The 25,043-nt window shown below is 42.1% G+C and overlaps 1 protein-coding gene across 1 annotated transcript in view; it reads right to left on the reverse strand.

Annotated features, from left to right (window-relative positions):
* The window catches only part of cacna1ab (calcium channel, voltage-dependent, P/Q type, alpha 1A subunit, b), a 120,616-nt gene extending 96,148 nt beyond the window's left edge, over positions 1-24,468 (reverse strand). The window contains exon 1 of the mRNA XM_063884379.1: positions 23,973-24,468. Within this exon, the coding sequence (XP_063740449.1) occupies positions 23,973-24,268 (296 nt within the window). The 5' untranslated portion in view covers positions 24,269-24,468. The remainder of the gene's footprint in view (positions 1-23,972) is intronic.
* Between the last annotated feature and the right edge of the window lie 575 nt (positions 24,469-25,043).

Raw genomic sequence — 25,043 nt, forward strand, 5'->3', positions numbered from 1 at the left:
CAAACTTGGACCCGAGTAGGTTATAAATATATTCCCAAAAATCGTATTTTGGTGTCGTTTTCAATCAGGTGTGTTTACTGAAGGAATCTCTGTTATTAGATACTGGCTCAAATAAAACATACGATCCAACTTCTTCCTACAAATCTCAATAGCTTGCTTTGTGTAAGAGTAATCTATATTGCTAAACCCTCACGGTACACCCAGAAATGTTGCTATTTACAGCAACTGCTTGAACAGTAAGAACTGCTGTCAAAGAATCTGAGGTGGCGAGGATTGTCCTAAGAGGACTAATCTCCCTAAAATAAATATGAATGAGCCAAATCAACAATACGAAAATACAAAAGCAAAAGGAGGAGGAGGTCGTGGTGAAGGAGGGAGATAGTGCTGAGGGTCGAGAAACACATTTGCACTTATTTGGGTTAAGGTTAGTTGGGGTCATTTACCATGAACGCCCATCGAGTGCATGATTGTGATCAGCCAATAGAAGCACGACTTCAGTGTCTTTGCCTGATCACACAAGCTTCATTTGTTTCATTTCGCTTTGATATTTTCAGGCTGCTTCCTGCAGATTTTGCAGCTGTGGCAGCAACCTAGTTTCCCCCACATGCCAACACAAGTTTCCTCCTCTCTCCTTCCTCTCTCTAACCTCCCTCCCCTCCCCCTGCAAACCCTTCTCTCTCAGCATCTTGACAAATATTTTTTCAGAGATTAAAATCCTTCTTCTCCGTCTCTCATTCAGCCATCTTGCCTCCTCTCCATCCTCTCTTCCTCCACCTTCACTTCCCCTCCTCCCTCCTGTCCTGCTCCACTCGTCTCCTCCATGAATTGCTATATATAGACATGTGAAAGATAAAATGTGCGACTCCCTCTCTCTTCCCCCTGACCCCAGCTCTTCCTGATTTCTGGAAGAAGCTAGTTCTGCCAAATAACTGCTGTGCCACTTTGCAGGCTGGTAATGAGAACTGCATACAGTAGATGCTGCCTCTGTCTCACACACACACACACACACACACACACACACACACACACACACACACACACACACACACACACACACACACACACACACACACACACACACACACACACACACACACACACACACACACACACACACACACAACATCTTCCATGATGCAACACACGGAAAGAGTCTCATCTGAAGTGTGACAGCTGTACACTCACACACACACACACACACACACACACACACACACACACACACACACACACACACACACACACACACACACACACACACACACACACACACACACACACACACACACACACACACACACACACACACACACACACACACACACACACACACACACACACACACACACACACACACACACACACACACACACACACCATTAGCTAGACTTCTGGTTAAGAGGACATTTCCACAGATGTGAAGTGATGCTGGTCTGGTTTTCCTCCTCTGTTCAGTTGACTTTGGTTCCCTGTCTGCACGGACGGGGCCAGAAATGATTCCATTACACATCAGATTAGATTAAATTAGATCAGACTGGATTAGATTTTAATTATCGCCATGGGAATCGGGTCATTTCAGCAGCTATAGTGACAAATAAACAAGATAAGAAACAAACCAACATCCAAGGAATGGTGTCTTCAATATGAATATAGAAATAAATGAATGCAATATGAAACGCAGGAGTTATACGAGGGTGCAATGTGAAGCAACCTAATTAACTCGGGGTGCAAAAAAATGTTTATCATTTATAATATTTATTACATTTTCAATGAAATGAAATTGGATTGGTGACCGTGATGATGATAATAAATAAATACTTAATACAGTTTATACAAACACAAGAAGTTAAAGTGAGGATGGGCAATAGAAAGACACAAATCAATAAAATATCGAATAAAATCAAAGTATTTATAAAAATGTAAAAAGTTCAAATGAAATCTCAAACAAAACAAAATAAATGAAATACAAATATCAGTTTTTACTAGAAGTAAAAGTGACAATGTGTAATAACAAAAGAAATATATGAATTACTTGAAAAAGACTTCAGGACTCAGCTTTAACAAATCACTGGTCTGAGCTGAATATTTGCAGTGGTTTGAACAATAGACCAGTGAGGTTTCCAATGAATTAATATTAAGCAAGGCAACACCAGTATGAGTTCCTGCTGCCAAAACAGAAGATCCCAGTATAAAAACTGACTATAGGCTTACATTGCAACTAGAAATAACACATCCAAAACCAGTCTGGTGTAAAGGAGGGAGTTAATGCCATAAACTACCCTATAAATACATAGGACTCATCCAGTGTGTGTAATCGAAGAAAAGTCAGATCTCCAGCAGCTTCCACTACGAGCCATATTCCTCAGGCATCACATCTCCCTCCCTCTCTGTCTCGTGCCACCCTGAGTTAAAACCTCTCCCTCTTTCCTCTGAGTCTGAATCTATTCACCGGAAGATATTCTCTGACTGCCCTCTTCCATCCTTCCTTTCCTTTCTTTGCCTTTCCTACTCTCTCGCTCACCCTATCACCAAATCGGAGGTCAGTCGGGCCGACAGCTGCAGCATCAGCATCACTTCAACGGGAAGAAGTGAGAGGAGCAGAATGATAAAAGATGAATTGAGAAACGATGGAGAATATTGAATAAAGAGAGGTGAATAATTAGACAAGAGAAGGAATGACAGGATGATAAGGAGTAAAGGAAATGACTAACGAAAGGGGAACTCAAGAGGAAGGGGAGTGTAGCAATAGAAGGGAAAGTAGAGAACATTGGGGAAATAAATGAAGACAGCAGGAAGGAAGGTAAAACATTAAGAGAATAAAGGGTAAAAAGGAAGGAGATGGAGGCTAAAATACAGAGGTAAAGAGAAAGGGACGTAAAGGGGAAGGAAGTAACGGAAGACAAAGACATGGAAGTTAAGGTTAGAAAGACTGACGGGTAGATGCAGGACAATGGAGAAATGGAGAAGAGGAAGAGATGGAGGTATAGATGGATAGAGAGGAGAGGGATAATGAGGAAGGTGGACGTGGTTGGAGGATGTGATCGGAGTAAAGATAGACTGAGAGAAGGAGGAACAGGAAGAGGAAGAGGAGGGAGAATTGCAGTATTTTTATCATTCTGAGTAAGTGGGCTCTATAAAAAGTAGGTTACTGTCAGCAGACAAGGAGAGGCTCAGACACACACACACACACACACACACACACACACACACACACACACACACACACACACACACACACACACACACACACACACACACACACACACACACACACACACACACACACACACACACACACACACACACACACACACACATCCCCATTTTAGCTCTGCTGAAGCAGCTGCAGTATGTGCCTATGTGTGCCTGTGAGTGTGTGTGTGTGTGTGTGTGTGTGTGTGTGTGTGTGTGTGTGTGTGTGTGTGTGTGTGTGTGTGTGTGTGTGTGTGTGTGTGTGTGTGTGTGTGTGTGTGTGTGTGTGTGAAAAGAGAGAGAGAGAGCCTGGAGCATGGAGCCACCGGGTAAACTGCTGGTTCCAAAACGAAAATACCAGGAGGACCGTTTAACTGGCAGCGCTGGATATTTGAGCAGGAAGAGCCGAGCTGTCCTGAGAGGGTTCTGGTGATGCATGGTTCAAATACACTGGATCAGAACCGGCACCAATAACCAACCAATGACATGCATGAGGTATTGCATCCAACCATCGACTTCGGGACGAGGGCAGAGTATGCCAAATGCATCCCGAGTCGTACATCCCAGGACTGAGTTAGCATTTTAGCACGTATGCGTTCCTCATTCCCACCTTTTAATACATTTTGGTAGATGGTTGTTTACTGGTGCCAGTACTGATCCGGTGTTATTTATCAATGCATCACCAGAACCAATGCATCTACTTCTTCATCTAACCAAAAACCCATTAAAGAAAAACATGGACTCCTTGTCGAGGGAACAGGATGTGCTATAATGCTAACTCAGTTCTGGAATCAAGACTCATTCCTGCACCACAGCGATTTCAGAGAGATTCACAGTGGACATGTTTTGATCAATGATTGGTGGATGAGGAAATAACAAAGGATGAATAAAATGTAACCAATTCTACCATTGAAGGTGCTTTCGGCTTTAAGCGTGTCTTAAATAAGAATCCTAGTCTGCAGTTAGCTTAGCTGTGTTGGTGTGAGTCATGCTACTGTTGTGAGGTTTGTTTGTAGCCTAACGTTAGCTTCGTACTTATGGCGTTTGAATTCATGCTTATTTTCTGTCACAATTCACAATCCAATGGAGAAATCACATTGGCTTTTTGTCCAATTAAACCACTAAGATGCTAACTTCTCATGTTGGCCTAGAAAAACACATTTTCTCTACAATCCTACCCGCTATCATAAAAAAACCTTCCTTATCTTTGAGAATATTGCCAGTCAAATCCAATAAAAACCAATGGAAGCTTTGTTAACAATATTATAAACAGATTAGTCGGACCATGAAAGATATGCGGTGCAAAGTAGAAAGCATTGTATTTAATGGGACTCACATTAGCGGGTCCTTTTTCTGCTTATCCTACACTAAGATAGCAAGCCTGCAGACGTAGCACGCTGGAACAATATAGCTTTGTTGCTTTAACTGCTGCAATTGCATATCAGCAGTTAAATGTAATTGATTTCCTGCAGAAATGTTGCTGCTGAGCACAGTTTCAGGGGAACTACAGTGTTATAAAAAGTGGAATGAGACATGATGCTGATGTAGCGTAGCAGTGTTAATGTCTGGCGCTCAGCTGTTTGGGGTCTCAGCGTTTTCCGGCTTTTATTGCATTCACTCTCCATAGAGGCTACTGGTGTTTGGACTTGGTCTACAAACAGTTTGTGATAAATATCGGTGGACATTGCAGTTATCTTAAAGTCACTGGGTCCTAAAAACATTTGCAAATTGATTCTTGTGTCCATTACTCCCACCTATGTTAACTTCATGCCAACTCAAAATAAGCTCCCTACTTTAAGAAGCCTTTTCAGAAAGTCGGCTTTATTCTGGTTGAAACTGCATGGAAAGTAACATCTTGAACACAAACAAAACAACATTATAGGAAACCAAACTACTTCGTTAGATTTAGGAAAAGGTTGTAGTTTGAACACATACTTTTTATTAATCCCTCACGGGGGACGTTACCCTTTCTTCAGCTCCCAGTCGACACTCCGTATTTTTGATCCGATTGGGATTTCGGGCCGCTTTTAAAGCTAAAGTAAGGACTATGTTGGGACCACAAAGGGAACAGTATATGGTTGGTTTCACGTAGGGTATGGATATACAATTTCATTTCATTGAGAAAGCAATATGTGGAATTGAAAGTGCATTGTTTGTTTGATGAGAAACAGACTGTCAGGTGAAGCAGGATATTCTATTTGCAAGTAATGATAAAATGTGATCTAGAGATTGGACCCATTTGTACCAGGCACATTGTATTCATTACTCCCAAGCATATTAGCTTCGGGCCAACTCTGATATTAAACAGCAATAAAGTCATTATGTTTAACTTGAAGCACGTCCTGAAAGTCAGCTTTGGACTGGTTAAAGTCTAAATTTAAACACAGGTAAATGTCTAGATCGATTAGGGCCATGCCAGTCCTGCTGATGTTCAATTTCTGAAAGCTTTTAAGATGACTTCAATCGCATAAATGCTGTCTCGTTGAGTCCAGATGCAATTTGAATACAATTACCCTGTGTTTCAATGGAAATAAGTGGTGTTAATGCGATTAAAATTGAAAAGCGTTTATGAGTAAGACTATGAAACGTGTATTGCTCCAATGGAATATACGGAATGGTAACAATCACTGGTCTTACGATTATAAGCGCTTCCTTGGAAATGTTCTGCAACGTAAAGATTCCCAGGCCAAAGAAACATTCAAAATCTCAGGACAATAGTGTTTGAAAAAGCTCTTCTTTTTTTTTTACAGACTAGCACCAAGAAAAAGTGTGTTTACCAACGATGTGAGAGAGTGCTAAATGAAAAAAGTGCCAGATGGAAACATGTTCAGGCCAACAGGAAGACCGGGCAGAGTCAGTGAGATATGATGGAGTGTCAATGGAGCTGCAGTCAGAGGAATCAGCATCAAACACACACACATACACACACACGCACACACACACACACACACACACACACACACACAGGTCTGATGTGTGAAGAGGTGGGCTAACTAACATCCCACAGCGTCCTGCTAGCTCAGCAGCCGTAAAACTGTCACGAGAACTGATGACCGTCTATTCTGTCTTCTCTCACACACACACACACACACACACACACAGTCACCTTAGCCATAAATCTACTAAACATCCCGGCCTCCCTTGTCACTTGCTGAACACACGTACACACACACACGCGTACACACACAAATATGCACCTACACGTGCTCAGATATTTAACGTACACCTCAAATACTCCCGTGCTACACATATTAAAGTGCATAAAAGCCTTAAATCAAAGCCAAATAGTATTTTAGAAACTGTTTCAGGATCTCAAATATTAGAAATACTGTGGTGTCTGATTTACACTCAATGTATTCGGACCATGAGTTGGTGGATAATGAAATCCAGCAGGCCAACTGTAACCCAACAACAGCTCATCACATCTTTCATTACTTAAATAAAAGCAACTTATAACAAAAAGTCAATAGCTCACATCCTGGATATTGTCCTGCCTGCATCTTCGAGCTGTGTGTGTGTGTGTGTGTGTGTAAGGTGATTGGCTGATAAATGGCCAGGAAATGAGGAGTTCAGCAGCGAGGAGAAGCAAACACATGACATCAGCAGCTTCTACATTAGTCACCAAATCACATCTGCAGAACGGAGCACTATCCCGTTATTTAGTACACTCTCTCACACACACACGCACACACACACACACACACAGAAACCTGCACACGTAGAGTATTTATAAACACAAGCAAGTATATACTGTTTATTTTAAAACACACAGTCAACGCTACATAGAAAGACATGGAGCCATAGCTATGGGATGATAAGAGTGTGTGTGTGTGTGTGTGTGTGTGTGTGTGTGTAATAGGGGGTTGTATTGGGAGACAAGGCTGGTTTTGCTCGTGCTGCTGTGGTGACTCATCAACACAGTGAATCACAGAGATCTGATTTAGAAACAGACTGCATCCACCTGACTGCTGCTTCCACCGGCCGGCGCGCACACGCACACACACACACACACACACACACACACACACACACACACACACACACACACACACACACAAAGATAGACTCAATTTTTAAATATCTATCTAGTATCCAACACCATCTCAAAAATGATATATATATTTTGTGGCTTTAAAGTTTAAACAGATAGGAGAGGACACTAAAACACTAAACCAGCACTACTGATGTTTTATGGAAGGAGCCCTAAAGGACCAGCACAACTAATAAAGGCACCCAAGAACACACTGAGACTAATAGACAGTTAAAGAGTTTACTGTAATATATAAAACACCCTTCAAATGTTATCATCCTATTAAACAGGCTTTATCAGTGGTTATCTGAGTTACAGATGTAGGTAAGAAGAGCTCATTACACAAGCTAATATGTTTTTGACACCTACTATGTTCTGAAAATGAAATTAAAACATGAAAACAACGCCTAAAAAGTGAGTACAACTTGGAAATTTGAGCTAACCAAAGGACATTGAGGTTAAGGATCCCAAACTACTTGATTATATCTTGGAACATATTGTGGTTTGGGTCAAATTAAAACACCTTTGTCAATCGATAATGAAAAGTAATGATTGGAAGATAAGAGTGGTGCAGGAATGAGTCCTAATCCTTCCTTTATAGAAAGGATTTAGCTGCCTTTAGCTTAGCGGTGGTGACGTGAAGTCATGTGACCGTGCTGTAGTTCCTTTATAGCCCAACATTAGCCGCCTTTAGCTTAGCGGTGGTGACGTGAAGTCATGTGACCGTGCTGTAGTTCCTTTATAGCCCAACATTAGCCGCCTTTAGCTTAGCGTTGGAGACGTGAAGTCATGTGACCGTGCTGTAGTTCCTTTATAGCCCAACATTAGCCGCCTTTAGCTTAGCGGTGGTGACGTGAAGTCATGTGACCGTGCTGTAGTTCCTTTATAGCCCAACATTAGCCTCCTTTAGCTTAGCGGTGGAGACGTGAAGTCATGTGACCGTGCTGTAGTTCCTTTATAGCCCAACATTAGCCGCCTTTAGCTTAGCGGTGGTGACGTGAAGTCATGTGACCGTGCTGTAGTTCCTTTATAGCCCAACATTAGCCGCCTTTAGCTTAGCGTTGGAGACGTGAAGTCATGTGACCGTGCTGTAGTTCCTTTATAGCCCAACATTAGCCGCCTTTAGCTTAGTGGTTTTGATGTGAAGTCATGTGACCGTGCTGTAGTTCCTTTATAGCCCAACATTAGCCTCCTTTAGCTTAGCGGTGGTGATATGAAGTCATGTGACCGTGCTGTAGTTCCTTTATTGCCCAACATTAACAACACTTTCATTTATATCCCATTAATTTAAACTCACTGAACTAGTCTACATCTTTTATGTAAATCTCCAAATATAACAAATATTGCACAATGGGGAAAATGCATGAATTGTTGTAATGGTGTGTGTTTATGTTATCTGGCAGGGTGTTCTACTGTGTTCCCTTTCTGCAAATAAAATCCCTCTTAGGATTCAGCCACGTTAAAACTGAGCTGAGAACGAGATAAAGTCGAGCAGCCTTTAAAAAGGAGACGACAGCCGGTTATTCTGCTCCTTGTCCTCCTTTTAAAGGCTAAATCCGTATTACACTGTGGATAAGTCTGGCGGCAGAATGGGAGCCTAACTTTAGCTCGCCGTCCCCCGACGATTTTGACTTCGGCTTCAAGGGATTTTGATGGGAACTGATCTCCACGAAAAAAACCTTTCAATTACCAGGTGAGCCGAGAGCGAGGAGAACGTGCCTGCCTCTCTGGAAGCGATTCAGTGTGTGGTTCAAATAATTAGCCCAATACCAGAGTCCCCTGTCGCCAAATAGTTAATTAAAAGCTCGCCCAGTGTGTGTATACGACTGTGTGTGTGTGTGTGTGTGTGTGTGTGTGTGTCCAGAGGATTAAAGACTGTAATTATAATTATGTCCTCTCCATCTCCATTTTTTTCCCACCTATCCCAACACGTGCTCTCCTGATATTTCTACATGCAGACTGATTTCGCTCTCTACACACACACACACGTACACACACACACACACACACACTGCTATGGACCACCACGCTTGAAATCAACGGCAGTTTTTCTTTCCAATTCTCCACGCCTGGATCTAAATAGTCCCATTAACAGCAGGCGAGGTCTCCCTGTCATCGCAGTGAGTCAGGTGTTCTGTCTGCTGCTTTTTTTCTCATGTTCGGAGGTGACTGTTTCATGTGGCCGACTCATTCAAGTTCTTTATTTAAAGCTGAAAACCAACGTAAAGAGACTTGCTGGATAATTCAGAGAAATGTTTTTCTACAAATGGTTGCCATTGCTTTGTCTTACTGAAAAATAGACTTAACAGAGCTTTAAAAAGATGTATTTAAATGTATTTCCCTGAGCGTATAACTCAAAAGCAATGATGTTTTTAGATCTGCCTCTGTGAATTAAGGGTTCATTTCAACCAAACCAGTGTTGGTTATTGTGTGCACAGTGGAAAAACTAACCAAGCAATTTCAATGTGAGGATTATTTGTGGATTTTATTGGTTTAAAAAGGGAACTATACGTTTAATAATATTCCTCTCCTGACATTTTGTAAATGAACACGCCTACACACAAGGCAAGTTGATTTCTATAGCACCTTTCAACACAAGGCAATTCAAAGTGCTTCTCAAAAATGAAAGACATTAAGAGCATTAAGGAATAGTGCAGCAGAAAGACATTATGCACCACCGGTTTGTTGCACCTATGGAGGTCGGCTGAAAGTATTTCATATAACAGAACTGCTATCAGTGTTCAGTATCAGTCCTCTAACTTATCACCCCCCTTAGTTTTTATTTCATATTGTGAAAGACCCACTGATGACGCTCCCAGGGTGCAGGTGGGGCCCAGAGTCCGCAAAACCAGATCAGGAGCTACCAAGCTCCCTTCCTCTGGAACCAACTTCCGGTTTTTATCGGAGAGGAAGAGAGTGTCCAAACTTTTTAGAGTGCGTTGAAGACCTTCCTTTTTAACAAAGCCTTTAGTTAGAGCATTTATGGTATTTATTTACTTTACTTTATTCTTTTATGCATTGTTATTTATTTTATTTCATTTCTATTTGTATTTTACACTATCCTGTATTTTATTTGTACTCTTATTCTATAATTTTCAATGTTGTTTGTTTTTAATCTGTAAAATCTGATTTGATTTGATATATGTTGTCACATTACGATAAGAAAAGCATTCAACTGAAGGAACTGTCCTAGCATACTGCGTTATAAACCACTGACGTTATTAGAAAACAGGCACAGCAAACAAACAATTACGCAATATATTATCATCTGTGTAATTACTTCTTGTGACTTCAGTGTGTGAAATTCCTCCTCACGTACCACGCAGGGCGATCCACACTCTGTGATTGGATGTGGACCGTGAGAGATTTAATGACATCGACGTCCCGTCCTCTCCGGTTCAAACAGGCGACCTCTGACCCCTGAGATCTGAGGCTGTATTGACCCGGCGACCCGGGCTGATGTAGGAGTCTGCTGATGGACCCAGATAAGAGACGATTCACTCCCTAAGACTGCGGAGTTCAGTCAGCTTCACTCACATTATTTCTTTACGTAGAAAATAGAGATAACATGTCTTTCGATCCCTCTGAATTTAATTCTTAGTCTTAACGCTCATAGAGACCTGTTTTCCTGAGTGTGTCGGTTGTTTGAAACTGACAGAGGCATATTATATCTGTTAAGGTGCAGAGTGATTATGCCAATTGACTCACAGAGGATTCCAGTTGAATTCATCCAAAAATGAAATCTTCTGCTTTTGTTATTCTGTCATAGCCGTTTTAATTGAACATAATGAGATAAATGCACACGTCCTTAAATAACATGCAATAATAAAGAAGTTAAAAATATCACTTTTTTGGTAATTTTGCGATTTCCGCCTCATAATAGCATTTTTTTCTCTTCTCAAAAAATCAATTGCGATTTCGTTTTTCTTGAGACTAAATGAATTCAAACACAAAGAACTAACCGTTTAGCAACACTCGAGTAGATAGCTCTTCCCCATAGACTGAATGAGAGGAATTCATTAATAAATTGCTGTTTTTCGGAATTAAAAATACATTAACTTTAGGTTTATATTAAAGTCTCTGTGCAGTGAGAGCAGCCAAACCATGACTGAAAGAAAAACCCCTTTAGTCATATGATGTGCTCTACAAATCACTCTTTAACTCTAGAGGTTTTTTAACTGGTAATTAACTAATAGAGCTTTTGCTGAGCTGATCCATGACCGGACAAAGAGCAGGAGTCAGTGTTTCTGTTTGAACTGGGATGCTGCTTTGTGTCGAGGCTGCAGAGGTCAGACGGACATTTGTTTGACTGCAGGTCAGCAGCTGGGGGTCAGTGGGGAGGAGATGACAACCCTCCTCCTCCTCCTCCTCCCTTTTCTCTTTCAGCCTTCCTCCTACATCTTACATCTGACTGCACTGATTGAGATGAATTACAGATCAATTGAGCACACTAAGGTCACACATTTAGCAGAGAGATCTGAATGAACTAATATATATAAAGGGTGGATAAAAGAAAGGTGAGTATTGGAAGGGGAACAGCATATCACAGGACAAAAAAAATCTAAATATGACTATTATTTTAGGTTAGCTCTAGTGAAGACCCACCAATTAACCAATTAAATATCTACAAAATGCCACAAATTAGCTGAAAGATACTTTACAGAGTCCCAAAGTCCAAAATGGATTCTTCAAATAGCTTGTTATTGAAAGATATCTGATTAACAATTACAGAAAATCCAGAAAAAAGAACACATTTTCTTTCGTTTGAAGCAGCATTTTGGGCAAAATATAAAAATAAAACTCCACTTTCTAGCCTTTTCTGTGACCTTCCGCCTAGTTGCAAAGCATGGAGGTCGAGAAAATCCCAGTAAGGTCACTTTTAGTTTTCGTTTGCGGGGATGTGCATCCATCAGCAATTATCTAAATTGGATATAGATTTTTCTGTTGATCAACTAAATGTTTAATTAGCTAATTGTTCAAGCTCTTAAAGGCCTATTGGGGTGAGTAATTAAAGTCTGTACGGAAATATAATTCACTTTCAGGTTTTACTGTTCCAAGAGGAACACCAACACTGCAGAGTTTAACTAAAAGCCCAAATCGGCCCTTTGTATTGGCCGAGCGTTGCTTTGGTGTAACCCCATCACACGCCATAAAACTCACTCTCCCTTTACCTAATTAAAGTGTCATGTCACTTATCTATCCGTCCCTCTTCCTCCGTCAGCGCTGCACTCTCAGTTATCCACTCATCCTCCTCAGCATCCCTGCCTCCGGGGGCCCGCTGACGGACAGCCGTGCTGACCCGAGGGCCCTCCCTCTCCGAGTGACAGGACCAATCCCCGGGCCTGGCCAAGTGGCACACTAACGTGGCAGAGGGGATGTCAGGCTGACTGGCAGGCTGCTGAGGCTGCAGGCAGAACTGGACTCAGAGACACTGGACGGTTAGATTAGGAAACCATCAGATCTTTCCTCGCATGTTTTCAAAATGTAAGGTTAATGAGAAGAAGATCTTTTCATTTCTGTACTTATGCAGCATGACTTGAGGCTTTCAGACACTGATAGCAGTATCTTAAGGTGGTAGCTATTGGCGTCTGTATTACTTTGATCCTACTACTTCTGGTACTGCTTGTATCGTTGATTTGGACAATTGATGATGCAGCTTCTCGAAATTAACGGTAAATGAGAAGAAGGACATTTACTGGTTTCAGTACTTGCAGTAAGGCCTCGTAAATTGCTCCGATACAGCTTGCACTAGCATCGACATTATGGAATGGTACGGGAAAATGGTATAAGTACTGCATTTCCTTCACACTTTTCCAGTCTTTGCCAACCCTCAAATACAGTGTCCAACAGGTGCAAACACGCTACAACGACCCACAACACTTCCATTAACCGAAACGTGCTGCAGCTTCAGAAACGATGCAAATAAAAACACATGCAAATTAATAAACATCTTCCACAACTTGAAGAAACTTGAAAAGCGTTTACTAAAAGCGCTGCATAAACGAAACGCTGCAAGAAGCTCAAAAAACAACGACGACCAGGGGACACTGAAAACTGACGCACACAGCTGGGACGTTCAGGATTATAAAGCTAGACAACTGTCTCTGCTGTTGGAAACTCACCTGAAATGTTTTATTTGAACAATGTGATCACATGAGTCCTTCTGATGTTACTGCAGATCTGCTGTAAGCTAACGTAGCTAACCGAGTCATTTTAAATATACTGGCAAAACATGGTTGTAAAAAAACAGACTAAATCGGCCAACAAACACCATCAGTAACATCCAATGTAGATATACAGACACAGATAGATATGTTTCACACAATCACTTCTATCCCAATAAGTATCCACTCCAAGGAATGATGGGTAATGGAAACAGACTGGCTGCAAAACAACACCTAGCTTCAAATTAGCTTCCGATAAAAGGCGAGCTTTCACACACACCAAGAGAAAGCATACATTACACAAACACAACAAATGCCAAGAACACACAAGAGCAGCAATCACACCTACACACACACACACACACACACGTTCAGATGCCGGCACTTGGCCCGTGTTTCTGGGCTGCAGGGGGGAGGAAACCAGCTCAGATCAAACACACTGAGCCTGTCACTACTACTCCATCCTTCCCTCCCTCCCTCTTCCCCTCCCTCCCCCCTTCCACTGCATATTCCTCTCTGGATATATCTCTCTCTGCTCCGATCTGCTCTCCACACTGCAGTCGTCAGAGTAAAATGGAGGGGGAGGAGGATGAGGAGGAAGAAGCAGAAGAGGGTAAGAGGAGGAAGAGATAGAGGAGGTAGGAAGATCTGGAGAGGAAAAGAAGAGATGAAGCATGAGGAAGATACATGTATTTTTATATTCTGTACATCTTCCCGTTCCCTTCCTGTCCTTACACAACCCTTCACACACTCCTCCATGTGAAACCTTGAATAATGTTCTATTGCTGCTCAATTACAATAATTACAATCATTAAGGTGATCATTTCCCAACACCACCATTCATTACTATGGCAAAATAACTATTAGAAACAGGCTGCTGCGGGATGGGGGCGGGGGGAGGGGGGGGTTGTTTTCCTCCCTGCACCAAAGAAATCATCATCCTTATGCATCCAGTCAGCAGAATTAGCATGTGTCGGTTCAAATCCAACACTGTTGGGGTTAGAAATGCATCGGTAGATAAACCCTGCTTTGTTACAGAAACTAAATTGGTGCAAATTCTGAAACCATCTTTACTGGGGTGGAAACTATGCACCAGTTCCTTTCATTCATAGATCTTTCGGCAGGTAGTTTTTGAACCATAGATGCAATGTGAGGAGAAAGCTATAAATCCCAGGCTTGGCTACTCCTTTTGCTTGTTTTGACTCACCAACACTTCGAAACCAAAAGATTAAGACAACACATCTGCTGCGTAATGACGGGCTAGATCTAGGAAACGCCTGGATTGTTTTTGCTCGAAACCTTTAACGACTGACCGATCAAACTATACACTCATTTACATAGGTTTTGTTTTGTCTCATTACAACACGCCACTACGGACGGATAAAGAGGAGAGCAGTTTGTAGAAATGACCACTTGAATCAACAATATCAGACTGTAGAGCAGGGGTGTCCAAACTGCGGCCCGGGGGCCAAATGCGGCCCGCAGGCCATTTTGAATCGGCCCTCTGCAAATTCTAAAAGTATAATGGAATACGGCCCCACAAATTAAACTTTCGCTTGTCTTAGATTGTACTTCTCAAATATATATGTTCAGATATATTAATGAGCCTAAAGACAGACGGGATGTAAGCTGTTTTTTTCTGAAAGCTTTTTCAAGTATCGCACATTATTCTCCTACATCTGATTTGTTTTGCTGACTTATAACTTAACTTTTGAGGCGATATTCACCTCTATAAGTGGCCCAGCTCTCCGTATATTTTTCTGTATGTGGCCCTCGGTGAAAAAACTTTGGACACCCCTGCTGTAGAGCATCCGTTATCTTTGGCTGAACTGTGGAGCGCTTCTTATTTTGAGCTTTGATCTCCATTTTTACTTTAAATGCAAACCCACAGCTGTGTGTCCAGACTGAAGGACAGTTTCTAATCTACATGTAGGTTAAAATAGGGTGGTTAGGCTGGATATTAAACCTGATGGACAGTTATCTTGCGTCAACCATTAGTGTATATGTGTTGTTAACGAGCATGAAATACCAGTTAACTTAGGTGTAAAACGTTAAAGAATAAGTAAATTAGAGACTTTTCTAGGAAATAAAAAAGGAAGCTACCTATTTATTTATACAAGATAAAATAAAATGTGCTTCATTTACAAAATGGGTAGAAAATGAACAATTATACACTATGAACATCTCAAACACTAGATCAAACAGAACTAAAAGAGTGATAATATAAAGATTGATACAGGCCGTACTTCTATTTATCCTACATTCCTTGAACGTAAACCCATAATACTCTTACATATACTTCACACTGGTCTGAACCTACTGTATGTAGACCATGACGCTCAATATAAAACCTGTCCTTACATGAACCCTTCAGGAAATAAAATAATAAACCATGTTCTCCCATTCAAGCCCCTAGAACTTTATCTTAAACCCCTCAAACTTCTTCCTGTGTGTGTGTGTGTCTCCTCCCTCTAACCCTCTCCTGCTGTAGAAGTGGATGTCTCTCAGCTTTTGAGCATGGAGCACATAAATAAACATTTTAGGACATGATGTACCTTTCACGAACACTCTGTCCGCTCCATCTTCCATGCCTTTCTCCACTACCGAACACTCAAGAAATAAATAAAGGAAAGGTTCGTCCAGCCGGAAGCTTTTACCTGTTTCAAAGTCCGAAAAAATGGTTCTGAGAAAGTGCCTCTGTACCCAAACCACTATCTGACCACCATTACAAACGGACTAACTCCGGTGTGAAGAAGAAATAAGCCATGTATTTATTCTAAGGCTATAAATACAGAAATTCATCCACACACACACACACACACACACACACACACACACACACACACACACACACACACACACACACACACACACACACACACACACACACACACACACACACACACACACACACACACACACACACACACACACACACACACACACACACACACACACACTAATCCACATCAAATCTGTTTTTAAATAGCAATATGGACTAGTCCATTATCCAAATTGCAGGGGGTAACACATTTCTTTGAGGGGTGGTATGTGTTAAAATGTCATTTTGAATGCAATAGTGTGGAGCTGTAAACATGTCCCGGCCTACAATTTCTATTCTACAGACTAAACCAAATGTATTGTTTGCTACAGATACTCTTGAAAAATTCACACCATAATCATAAGTATATTATTGATGACAATGAGATTAATCGCCCAAATCCTGCAGCTCGAACAGAGACTATGCTTGCTTATAACACATTGATATGTTTGATCAAGAATGATGTAGGTGCACTGACAAAATGCTGAATGCAATTATAAAAAACATGAAAATGCACGAGCACTGAACTCCCCCGTTTTAAAAATGGTTTAGTCCAGAATGAGAGAACACCTGCTTTATTCCGCCTGAGAGGAAACCATTTTAGTGAAAATGAGGGTGTTGATTTAGAGGCTCAATCTCCCGTATGTGTGTTAAACCCCTCCCCGGTGGTATTTAGATACCATTCCTGCCCTAAGGTTGCTTTCTTGTGTGTGTGTGTGTGTGTGTGTGTGTGTGTGTGTGTGTGTGTGTATTGACACCTGCAATCTGTGTGTGTGCATCTATCTGTCCTATTCTCCCTCGCTCTCTGTCAATAGCTCAAAAAACCAAAGAAAACGCCACCACTGTGCTTTTCAGCAAAAGCATCTCAGCACCGACACCGACACACACACACACACACACACTGGCTAAAGGCCAATCAATAATTCACATAGTGCAGATTGAATGTAGATCAGTGACTCAACATGGGGGGGAAACACTATGGCTATCCACCTCTATTGCTCTCTAATTCTCCTCCTTTCTGTTGCTCTTTATCTCTTCTGTCCTCACTGCTTCTATCTGTATCTACTTCTCCTCACCGTCTTTCCAAGCATTGTTTTTGTTTGTTTCCCTTTTCCTTTCTCCACCTCTTGTATTATATCCTCTCTCCATTTCTCCAAGTCTCTTTCCACACTTCGGTATCTATTGCTCATCCTGCCCCCACTCTGCACTTATCTGGTTCCAGTTTGATTAAATCTCCGCGGCTAACAGATCTGTCCTCTATCTTTTTCTGTTCTGTCATTTCTAGCCAACATGGACCAGCGTTTCCACCACTTAAAATGCCAAACATAGCCAGGGGCAAAGCATACCAGCTGTAGTAAACATTAATTCTTCAAGTAACTTGTCTAAAAAAAGCCAAAATGAAAAGTGGCTTTGTCTAGTTTAAGCTTGACAAGCACCAGGAGCACATTAAGTCGTATCACATGACTTCACGTCACCACCGCTAAGCTAAAGGCGGCTAATGTTGGGCTATAAAGGAACTACAGCACGGTCACATGACTTCACGTCACCACCGCTAAGCTAAAGGAGGCTAATGTTGGGCTATAAAGGAACTACAGCACGGTCACATGACTTCACTTCACGTCACCACCGCTAAGCTAAAGGAGGCTAATGTTGGGCTATAAAGGAACTACAGCACGGTCACATGACTTCACGTCACCACCGCTAAGCTAAAGGAAGCTAATGTTGGGCTATAAAGGAACTACAGCACGGTCACATGACTTCAGGTCACCACCGCTAAGCTAAAGGAGGCTAATGTTGGGCTATAAAGGAACTACAGCACGGTCACATGACTTCACGTCTCCACCGCTAAGCTAAAGGCGGCTAATGTTGGGCTATAAAGGAACTCAAAGTCATCTCATTTAGACACTTGTTAGCATCCATTGATTTTGAAGGTGTCTCACCTCTACGTATTCCTCTTTTCCCATTGGACTTTAATCCTCATAATACTTCTCCATCTTCTAACCTCTTTGTTCTGTCTATGTCCTCCACCAAAAAAATATCTTTCCTAACGCTTGTCCCTGTCCTGACCTCTTCAACACACACTTGAATATAATATGCAACACACACACAACACACACAACACACACACACATACACACAGAGTGGTGGCAACCAACACAAGGCGTTGAGGAGAGGACAGCAGGGGCATCACATTTCACCACAGTGAGATCCAGACCCACACACACACTCACACACTGAGGGAGTTGCCTGTGGGGATCACATATCTGAAGTAGCGTTCTGTCAAAACAACCATTACTGTGGAGCGGTCGGTCTGTCGGGGTGTGTGACGAGAGGGAGACAAATATCCATATATGGATTGAGAATTACATGTATGTATATGTAAACACTTCATGTATGTACAACAACGCGGTCATTGATTATTTTGTCTCAGGTAAGTCTCAAGTCATGAATATAAAAAGGTACATCTGCTAACTTTTATCTTTAGGTAATATTGGAAGTGCTCCTAATGGCATGAACTGGATTCCGGGCTAAGAAAATTCACCCAAAGGCTCAAAACAACAAGGAAAACTCACAAACAGACATCTATAAGTGATTTAAATGCACATTATCCATGTGTTCCCGCATCAAAGCTCATGAACACACTGATACAAAGGAAGAACAACTTACAAATTCGGGAAGTACAACCGTCTAAGTCAAGCCTGCAGTAAGTGTGCCGGACATAGTGGCCAAACGGTGGTACTACAACTACCATGTCTGTGTCTTCATTGGGCCTAAAATACTTTTTCACATTCACTTACATTCGGTTAGGGGTCATCTGTAGATCATCGGATCATTTTTTGAAAGTAAATCGACGCAGCACAAACACTTTCATAGCATTTATTTAAATCTTTGGGGTTTAAAAGTTGTAATATTCACTAAAAGCCGAATCCAGAGTTGTTTTCAAGCTATTGATTCTAATCAGCCAAGATCAGCCTTGTCCCTGCGGATCGGAGGCGGGGCTTAGTCAAAACCAGTCCTCTTTATACATCCATGATCTAAGGAGTACCTGAACGCACCATTGGCCATGAGGGAAGCCCTGCCAATATTGTTTCTTTAACCAAAAACTATATTTTTTACATATTTCTATGAAGATATTTGTGAAATATAGATTGAGTTTGACTTTAAAGTGCCTAAGATGAAATAGCGTTTGAACAGCTCTCTTGTTTCTTGTCCAGGTTTAGCTGTAGTGCATATCATGGCATCAGCAGTATCACACGTGCCATCGAGCCACAGAGAGGGAGATTGCACAGTGGAGCGTTAACGTCCCAACTGGTGCTTTTTCTGCCAACTACTGGGCTGCACTGACTGTGTGTGTGTGCGCTGGTATGCACTCGAGCCCCCTGAGGTAAGTGATCCTGCTGAACAGGTGTTACAGTATCACCTGCCCCCATACGCCCGCCCCACACACACACACACACACACACGAGCCTCTGTCAGCCGTGACTGATCTGAACGGATCTGCTTGCTTCACGCCAGACGGATGAAGCAAAGAGACCAGCTGATCCGTCAGTGTGTGTGTGTGTGTGTGTGTGTGTGTGTGTGTCCATGCATCATTTATATGTTTGTTTACGCATGCATAACTGTTGAATCAAAGATATGACCAGCCACATACATGTGTTTACCAGTCTATCTCCATGTATAGTTACGGCGGGTTGATTAAACGTCAGGATTAACGGTTTGATCCCAGCAGATAAACCGTTAAACATTTGCAGCCATAACTGATTCTCCTGATTTTTGATTATGTTTATATCTGTGATCAGTCTGTCTACCTCTCTCCATCACATGGTACCAGACAGAGTGTACAGAACACAGCCTGGAAAGTGTGAAACCCACTCAGGACAGATGGAGGGAGGCAGAGAGGAAGCTGCTTTCTGGGAGGACAGGTGTCTCTGCCTGCCAATATGCTCACACTGACCTGCTTAAGGCCTCACATCTCTAGTCTTTGTGTTTCATGTGTGTATTTATATATTATTGGCTTTACCCTGCATGGCAGTCTTAGTAATCTCTCCAAAAAAAACATTTACAACTTGCATTCAGTCCTTTTTTAATCCAGTTGGCAGAACATTGAAAACATGCTGTGGTTTCCATTTGAAGACGCTCAGGTGACATTAGGATGTCTGACTGTATATTATATGGGAATAAAATGAGGGAGGAACCTCACCCTCTTTGACTCTCTATCACCCTCTCAAAACCAGCTGCATCAACGCCACAGACACATATTTGGTGTTTTAATGAAAGACGACCGTAAACGCACCATTATTTGGTGACATCACAACACAAAATCACTTAGACAAAATTAAACAGACTTGGAAAGAAAATGGAATTAAGTCACACATTTCAGGGCTTTAGACTCGGCTCGTCAAAGTGGACGATGTGGGACTTGCTTTGAGTGCAAAGAGATTTACTTATGACTGAAAACAACAACGACTTGCTCTAAACTCTGCAACACAGTTTCTCAAATGTTACATTGGGTGGAGGTTTCCTACATTTCCCATAATTCCTAGCAAAGCCCCCAGAGAACAGAAGTAAAGCAGTGAACAACTCTCCTGAATTCTCAGAGCTCTTTGATTGAGGAATACACACCACAAAACTAACCTTAAACCATGTACATTTGCAGACAGGTCCCTGATTATTATGTAATTGTAAAGCCCATACTTATAGAGGGGCTCTGGGTGTGTCAATGTGTAGTTTTTAGAGTGGACATAATGTGAACCGAATGCCTTTTAATCAAGGTTTGTAATTCAAATGACCACAAACTAGCCGACACAGAGGAAAGCCAGGATGCTACAGTTTTACCCCAAAGTTTTTTTTCATACATTATCACCAAGCAAAGTGAAAGCTATGTCGTCAGCAGGACACCAGGTGCTATACGAAAAGGCCGAGTGACACAAGCAGAATATAGTTCAGAACAATGAAAGGTTTGTCTCAAAACTCAGTGCGTGTCGAGCGCTAATCCGTTTGCATCAAGTCAAGATCCTCAAATAAGAACTGGATTTAAAATGCCTGAACGAAGGTTGTAAATGTTTGTTGTGGAAATTGTTTTACATTTCCAGATTACACATTTACACACAGACTATCAATCTGTTGCCATAAATAATATTGACACTGATCTATCTTCATACATACATGCAAAAACTACATCCCCAAGCAACATAATAAACCTAAAACACAATAGATTTATAGATTTGAAGCCAGACCGCTTATTCCCATTTCTAAAGAACGACCTGTCCTGACAATGAAAGCTTCTTTTCCCAACGCTGTCCTGCAGGAAGACCCACAGACCGCCCATATATGGTCAGAGAGCGAGAGAGAGAAGAGAGAGAGACTCATTTCCTCTCCCTTCTGGTTGCATGGTGCTTAAGCCTTCATAATGCTGACATCAGCACTCAGTAACGACCACACACACACACACACACACACACACACACACACACACACACACACACACACACACACACACACACACACACACACACACACACACACACACACACACACACACACACACACACACACACACACACACACACACACACACACACACACACACACACACAGGTCAATAGCTAAATGATGTATTCAGGATGCATCTTAATCAGCATCACTGTGATTGCTGGTGTCATGACAACCGCCATCATCCACAGCATGCTGTTTCGCTCCGTCAGGTGAGCCCGGGGCCGGCAGCGGGCGGAGACCATGTATTATGTCATGTAGCAATCAACAGCACGCTGCTAAAAGCCATGTCACACACACACACACACACACACACACACACACACACACACACACACACACACACACAGCCTGATGTAACATGTGTTCCTCATCCGTCACTGCACATTTCTACAGGTAACTCTTTTTTTTTCTTCTGGCACTTCTGAGAATCTGTGCTAAACACCGAGTCAGAAATATATCATGCACCCTTAATGCCTGGCAATTTAGGGAAAGCTTTAAAAAAAATCACATTTCTTAATATAAGACGTATACCAATCTGCCGTGGTGCGAGAAGTACTCAGATCTCAGGAAGAGTAGTATCACCAAAGTCGAAATACTCTATTTGCTACTACACAGTAAAGTAGTGAGAATCAGATCGCACTTTAACGAGATTAGCCTACGTCAGAATAATCTATACTTTACACTATAATTAATGATGCATCAGAGTCACTTTGATGTTGCAGCTTGTGGAGGTGGAGCTCATTTGAATTGCTTTATATACCTAATAACTATACACTACTTATGTAAGCATCAGAAATGATTAACTGATTTATACTTTGAGTTAAGTGTCTTATCTGCAGAGTAATAGCAACTTAAATTGTTTGGTATTTTATGAATATACTGGAGAAGTACACTGTAGATCAAATTGAAATATTTAAGTGAAGCCAAGGAGCCTTCAAATTATACTTAAGTACTTGAGTAAATGTACTTAGTTATGTCCAAAAAAAACGATATGAGCCGCCAGACCTGTCAGCGTGCTTGTGCTGATAAATGTGCCGATATTTTTATTTTAAGGAGCTGTACTTTCTGTATGTAATGTTTGTGTTACGTGCCAAGGGTCTGCAGACGGAAATGAGCTAAAAGCTAAATCTGTCATTAATCCGTCAGTTCAACAGTTCTTGAGAATAAAGTGTTTAAACATGGACACCTGACACAGCCAACCTGCATCAGACATCGGCTCATCTCATTCCCTGCTTTTTCTCGAACACGTGTACCACATGTAATCACAAGATGCATGGAATGAAAGTGTCTAAATGATACGTAATCTAATTCATCTACAAAGGCACTTATTTTAGCGATCAAATGCAGAGTAAAAAACACATTTTCACACTACATATCGTGGGAATAGAAGTACACAGTTGAAGTGCAGGTGCCTGAACAACTTACTGTACTTGAGTAGTGGCATTCAACCACAATTTGTTTTTCCTGTCAACATTTAGCCTGTTTTTTGGAAGTAGCTAATATGTTTTTTCCAGCACATCGTATTACACATCACCACATTGCAAAACACACCACTGCAGAACGAGCAAACACACACCACACAACGCCATGAACTAATAAAAAAAACACACCAAACTTCCACCCTGCAGGAGTTGGATAATCCACAGCAAACCTCTCCACTATAGGCCACACCTCACACACACTCCTCCACACACACACACACACACACACGGACACACACTAACTGTGCTATAGGGGCATGTAACCAGAATTTCCTGCACACCATTTTTATCCAAACACTCCATGCAACATCTCACAGCATTTATTTAAGTCTCCTCGACTAAACGTGTCAGCTAAATGACTGGTTACGTAACAAATCTGGATTAATAGAAATAATTATGTTACTTTTATCAAATAAATGTGAAGTGGGGACAGGTTTTCCCTTCTGAAATACGGTGGAATAGAAGCATAAAGTTAACCAAATGGAAATATCAAAAGGCTAAGTGATTGCTACCTGTAAGGGACTGAGTTTTTGTTTTACCTGGCAACATGTATCCTGTATTTGGAACATTCCCAGACACAATTTTTTTGCAAAAACATCACGTAACATGTCACAACATTGCAAAGCACAAACACTGCAGGAAGAGCAAAAACACAACGCCATGAAATAATAATTAGAAAACACACAGATTCCAGCCTGCAGGAGTTGGATAATCCACTCTCCACTAGGCCACACCTCACACACACACACACACACACACACACACAGGTACCTCATATGAAAGGATATGGCCATTCGGTGATCTTTTTGGCGTACTTCCTCACAAAGTTGTCTTCGCTGAAGAGGAAGAGGGAGCGGTTGACCGTTAGGCAGCTCTGCCGGACGGGTATTGGGTTGTACAGGGCCATGGTCCGGGCTCTCTGGGCCATCGACTGCTTGTACACCCGCTGCCCTGCGGGGGGCCCCCCTTGCCTGCTGCCGCCGCGGCCGGGCCCCCCTTGTCCGCCGGCACCCCCGCCACCACCGCCACCACCACCTCCTCCTCCTCCATACCTGTTGGGTAGCTCGTCTCCAAAACGCGCCATTCTGCAGACACCAAACGCCAGAGGTTAGGAAGGAGCCGGGGGGGGACCTCAGAGTGACACCTCCACATGCCACCACCCCATCATCTCCAAACACACATGCAGAATGGAGTCCTGCTCTCTCTGTTTCCTCCTCCTATCTATCTGTGCTCAGTCTCCTTCCCAGATCTTCAGCGCCGAGAAGATACCTCCATTTGTGAGTGGAGAGGGAGGGGGGAAGGAGGAGGAGATGGGAGAGGGGATGGAGGGGGGGGGGGGGGGGTGGTTTGAGAAAGAGAGAGGGAAAGGTGTCTCTATCGTGTGTTCGGAATATGAATGTGTGTTTATGTAATTTCTGAGGCAGAAAAATAAACACGATGGGATTTTTTTGTGGCAAAAAATGTTCTTATCTCGTCAGCGTTTCCTCTCCGTCAAAAATGATATCTTTTTCTGTCGGGAAAAACCTCTCTGGATTAGTTTTTTGCATCTCAACAGGCAAACACCTTTAAATCATGCGATAAGGATGCATAGCTCTCAGTAAATATTGCTCTCATCCCCACTGCTCCCCTACAGCTGGAGACTGCGTCTTTTCCCCTCTCAACCAGCCTAGTGCATCTTGACAGGATCTGCAGTTTTCTCCTCCCCAGGTCCCCCCTTTTTTTTTCTTCCTGCGAGATAAAAATAGAAATAGATAAGAGTAAAATCTTTAATAATTCATTTTTCGGTGTGCCATATATCCGCACTGTTTACTGTGGCAGCTCTCCCCTCTCACTGCCACCGCCACGCCGCTTGGGTTACA

Source organism: Eleginops maclovinus, chromosome 5, assembly GCF_036324505.1.
Source record: "Eleginops maclovinus isolate JMC-PN-2008 ecotype Puerto Natales chromosome 5, JC_Emac_rtc_rv5, whole genome shotgun sequence".
Lineage (NCBI taxonomy): Eukaryota > Metazoa > Chordata > Actinopteri > Perciformes > Eleginopidae > Eleginops > Eleginops maclovinus.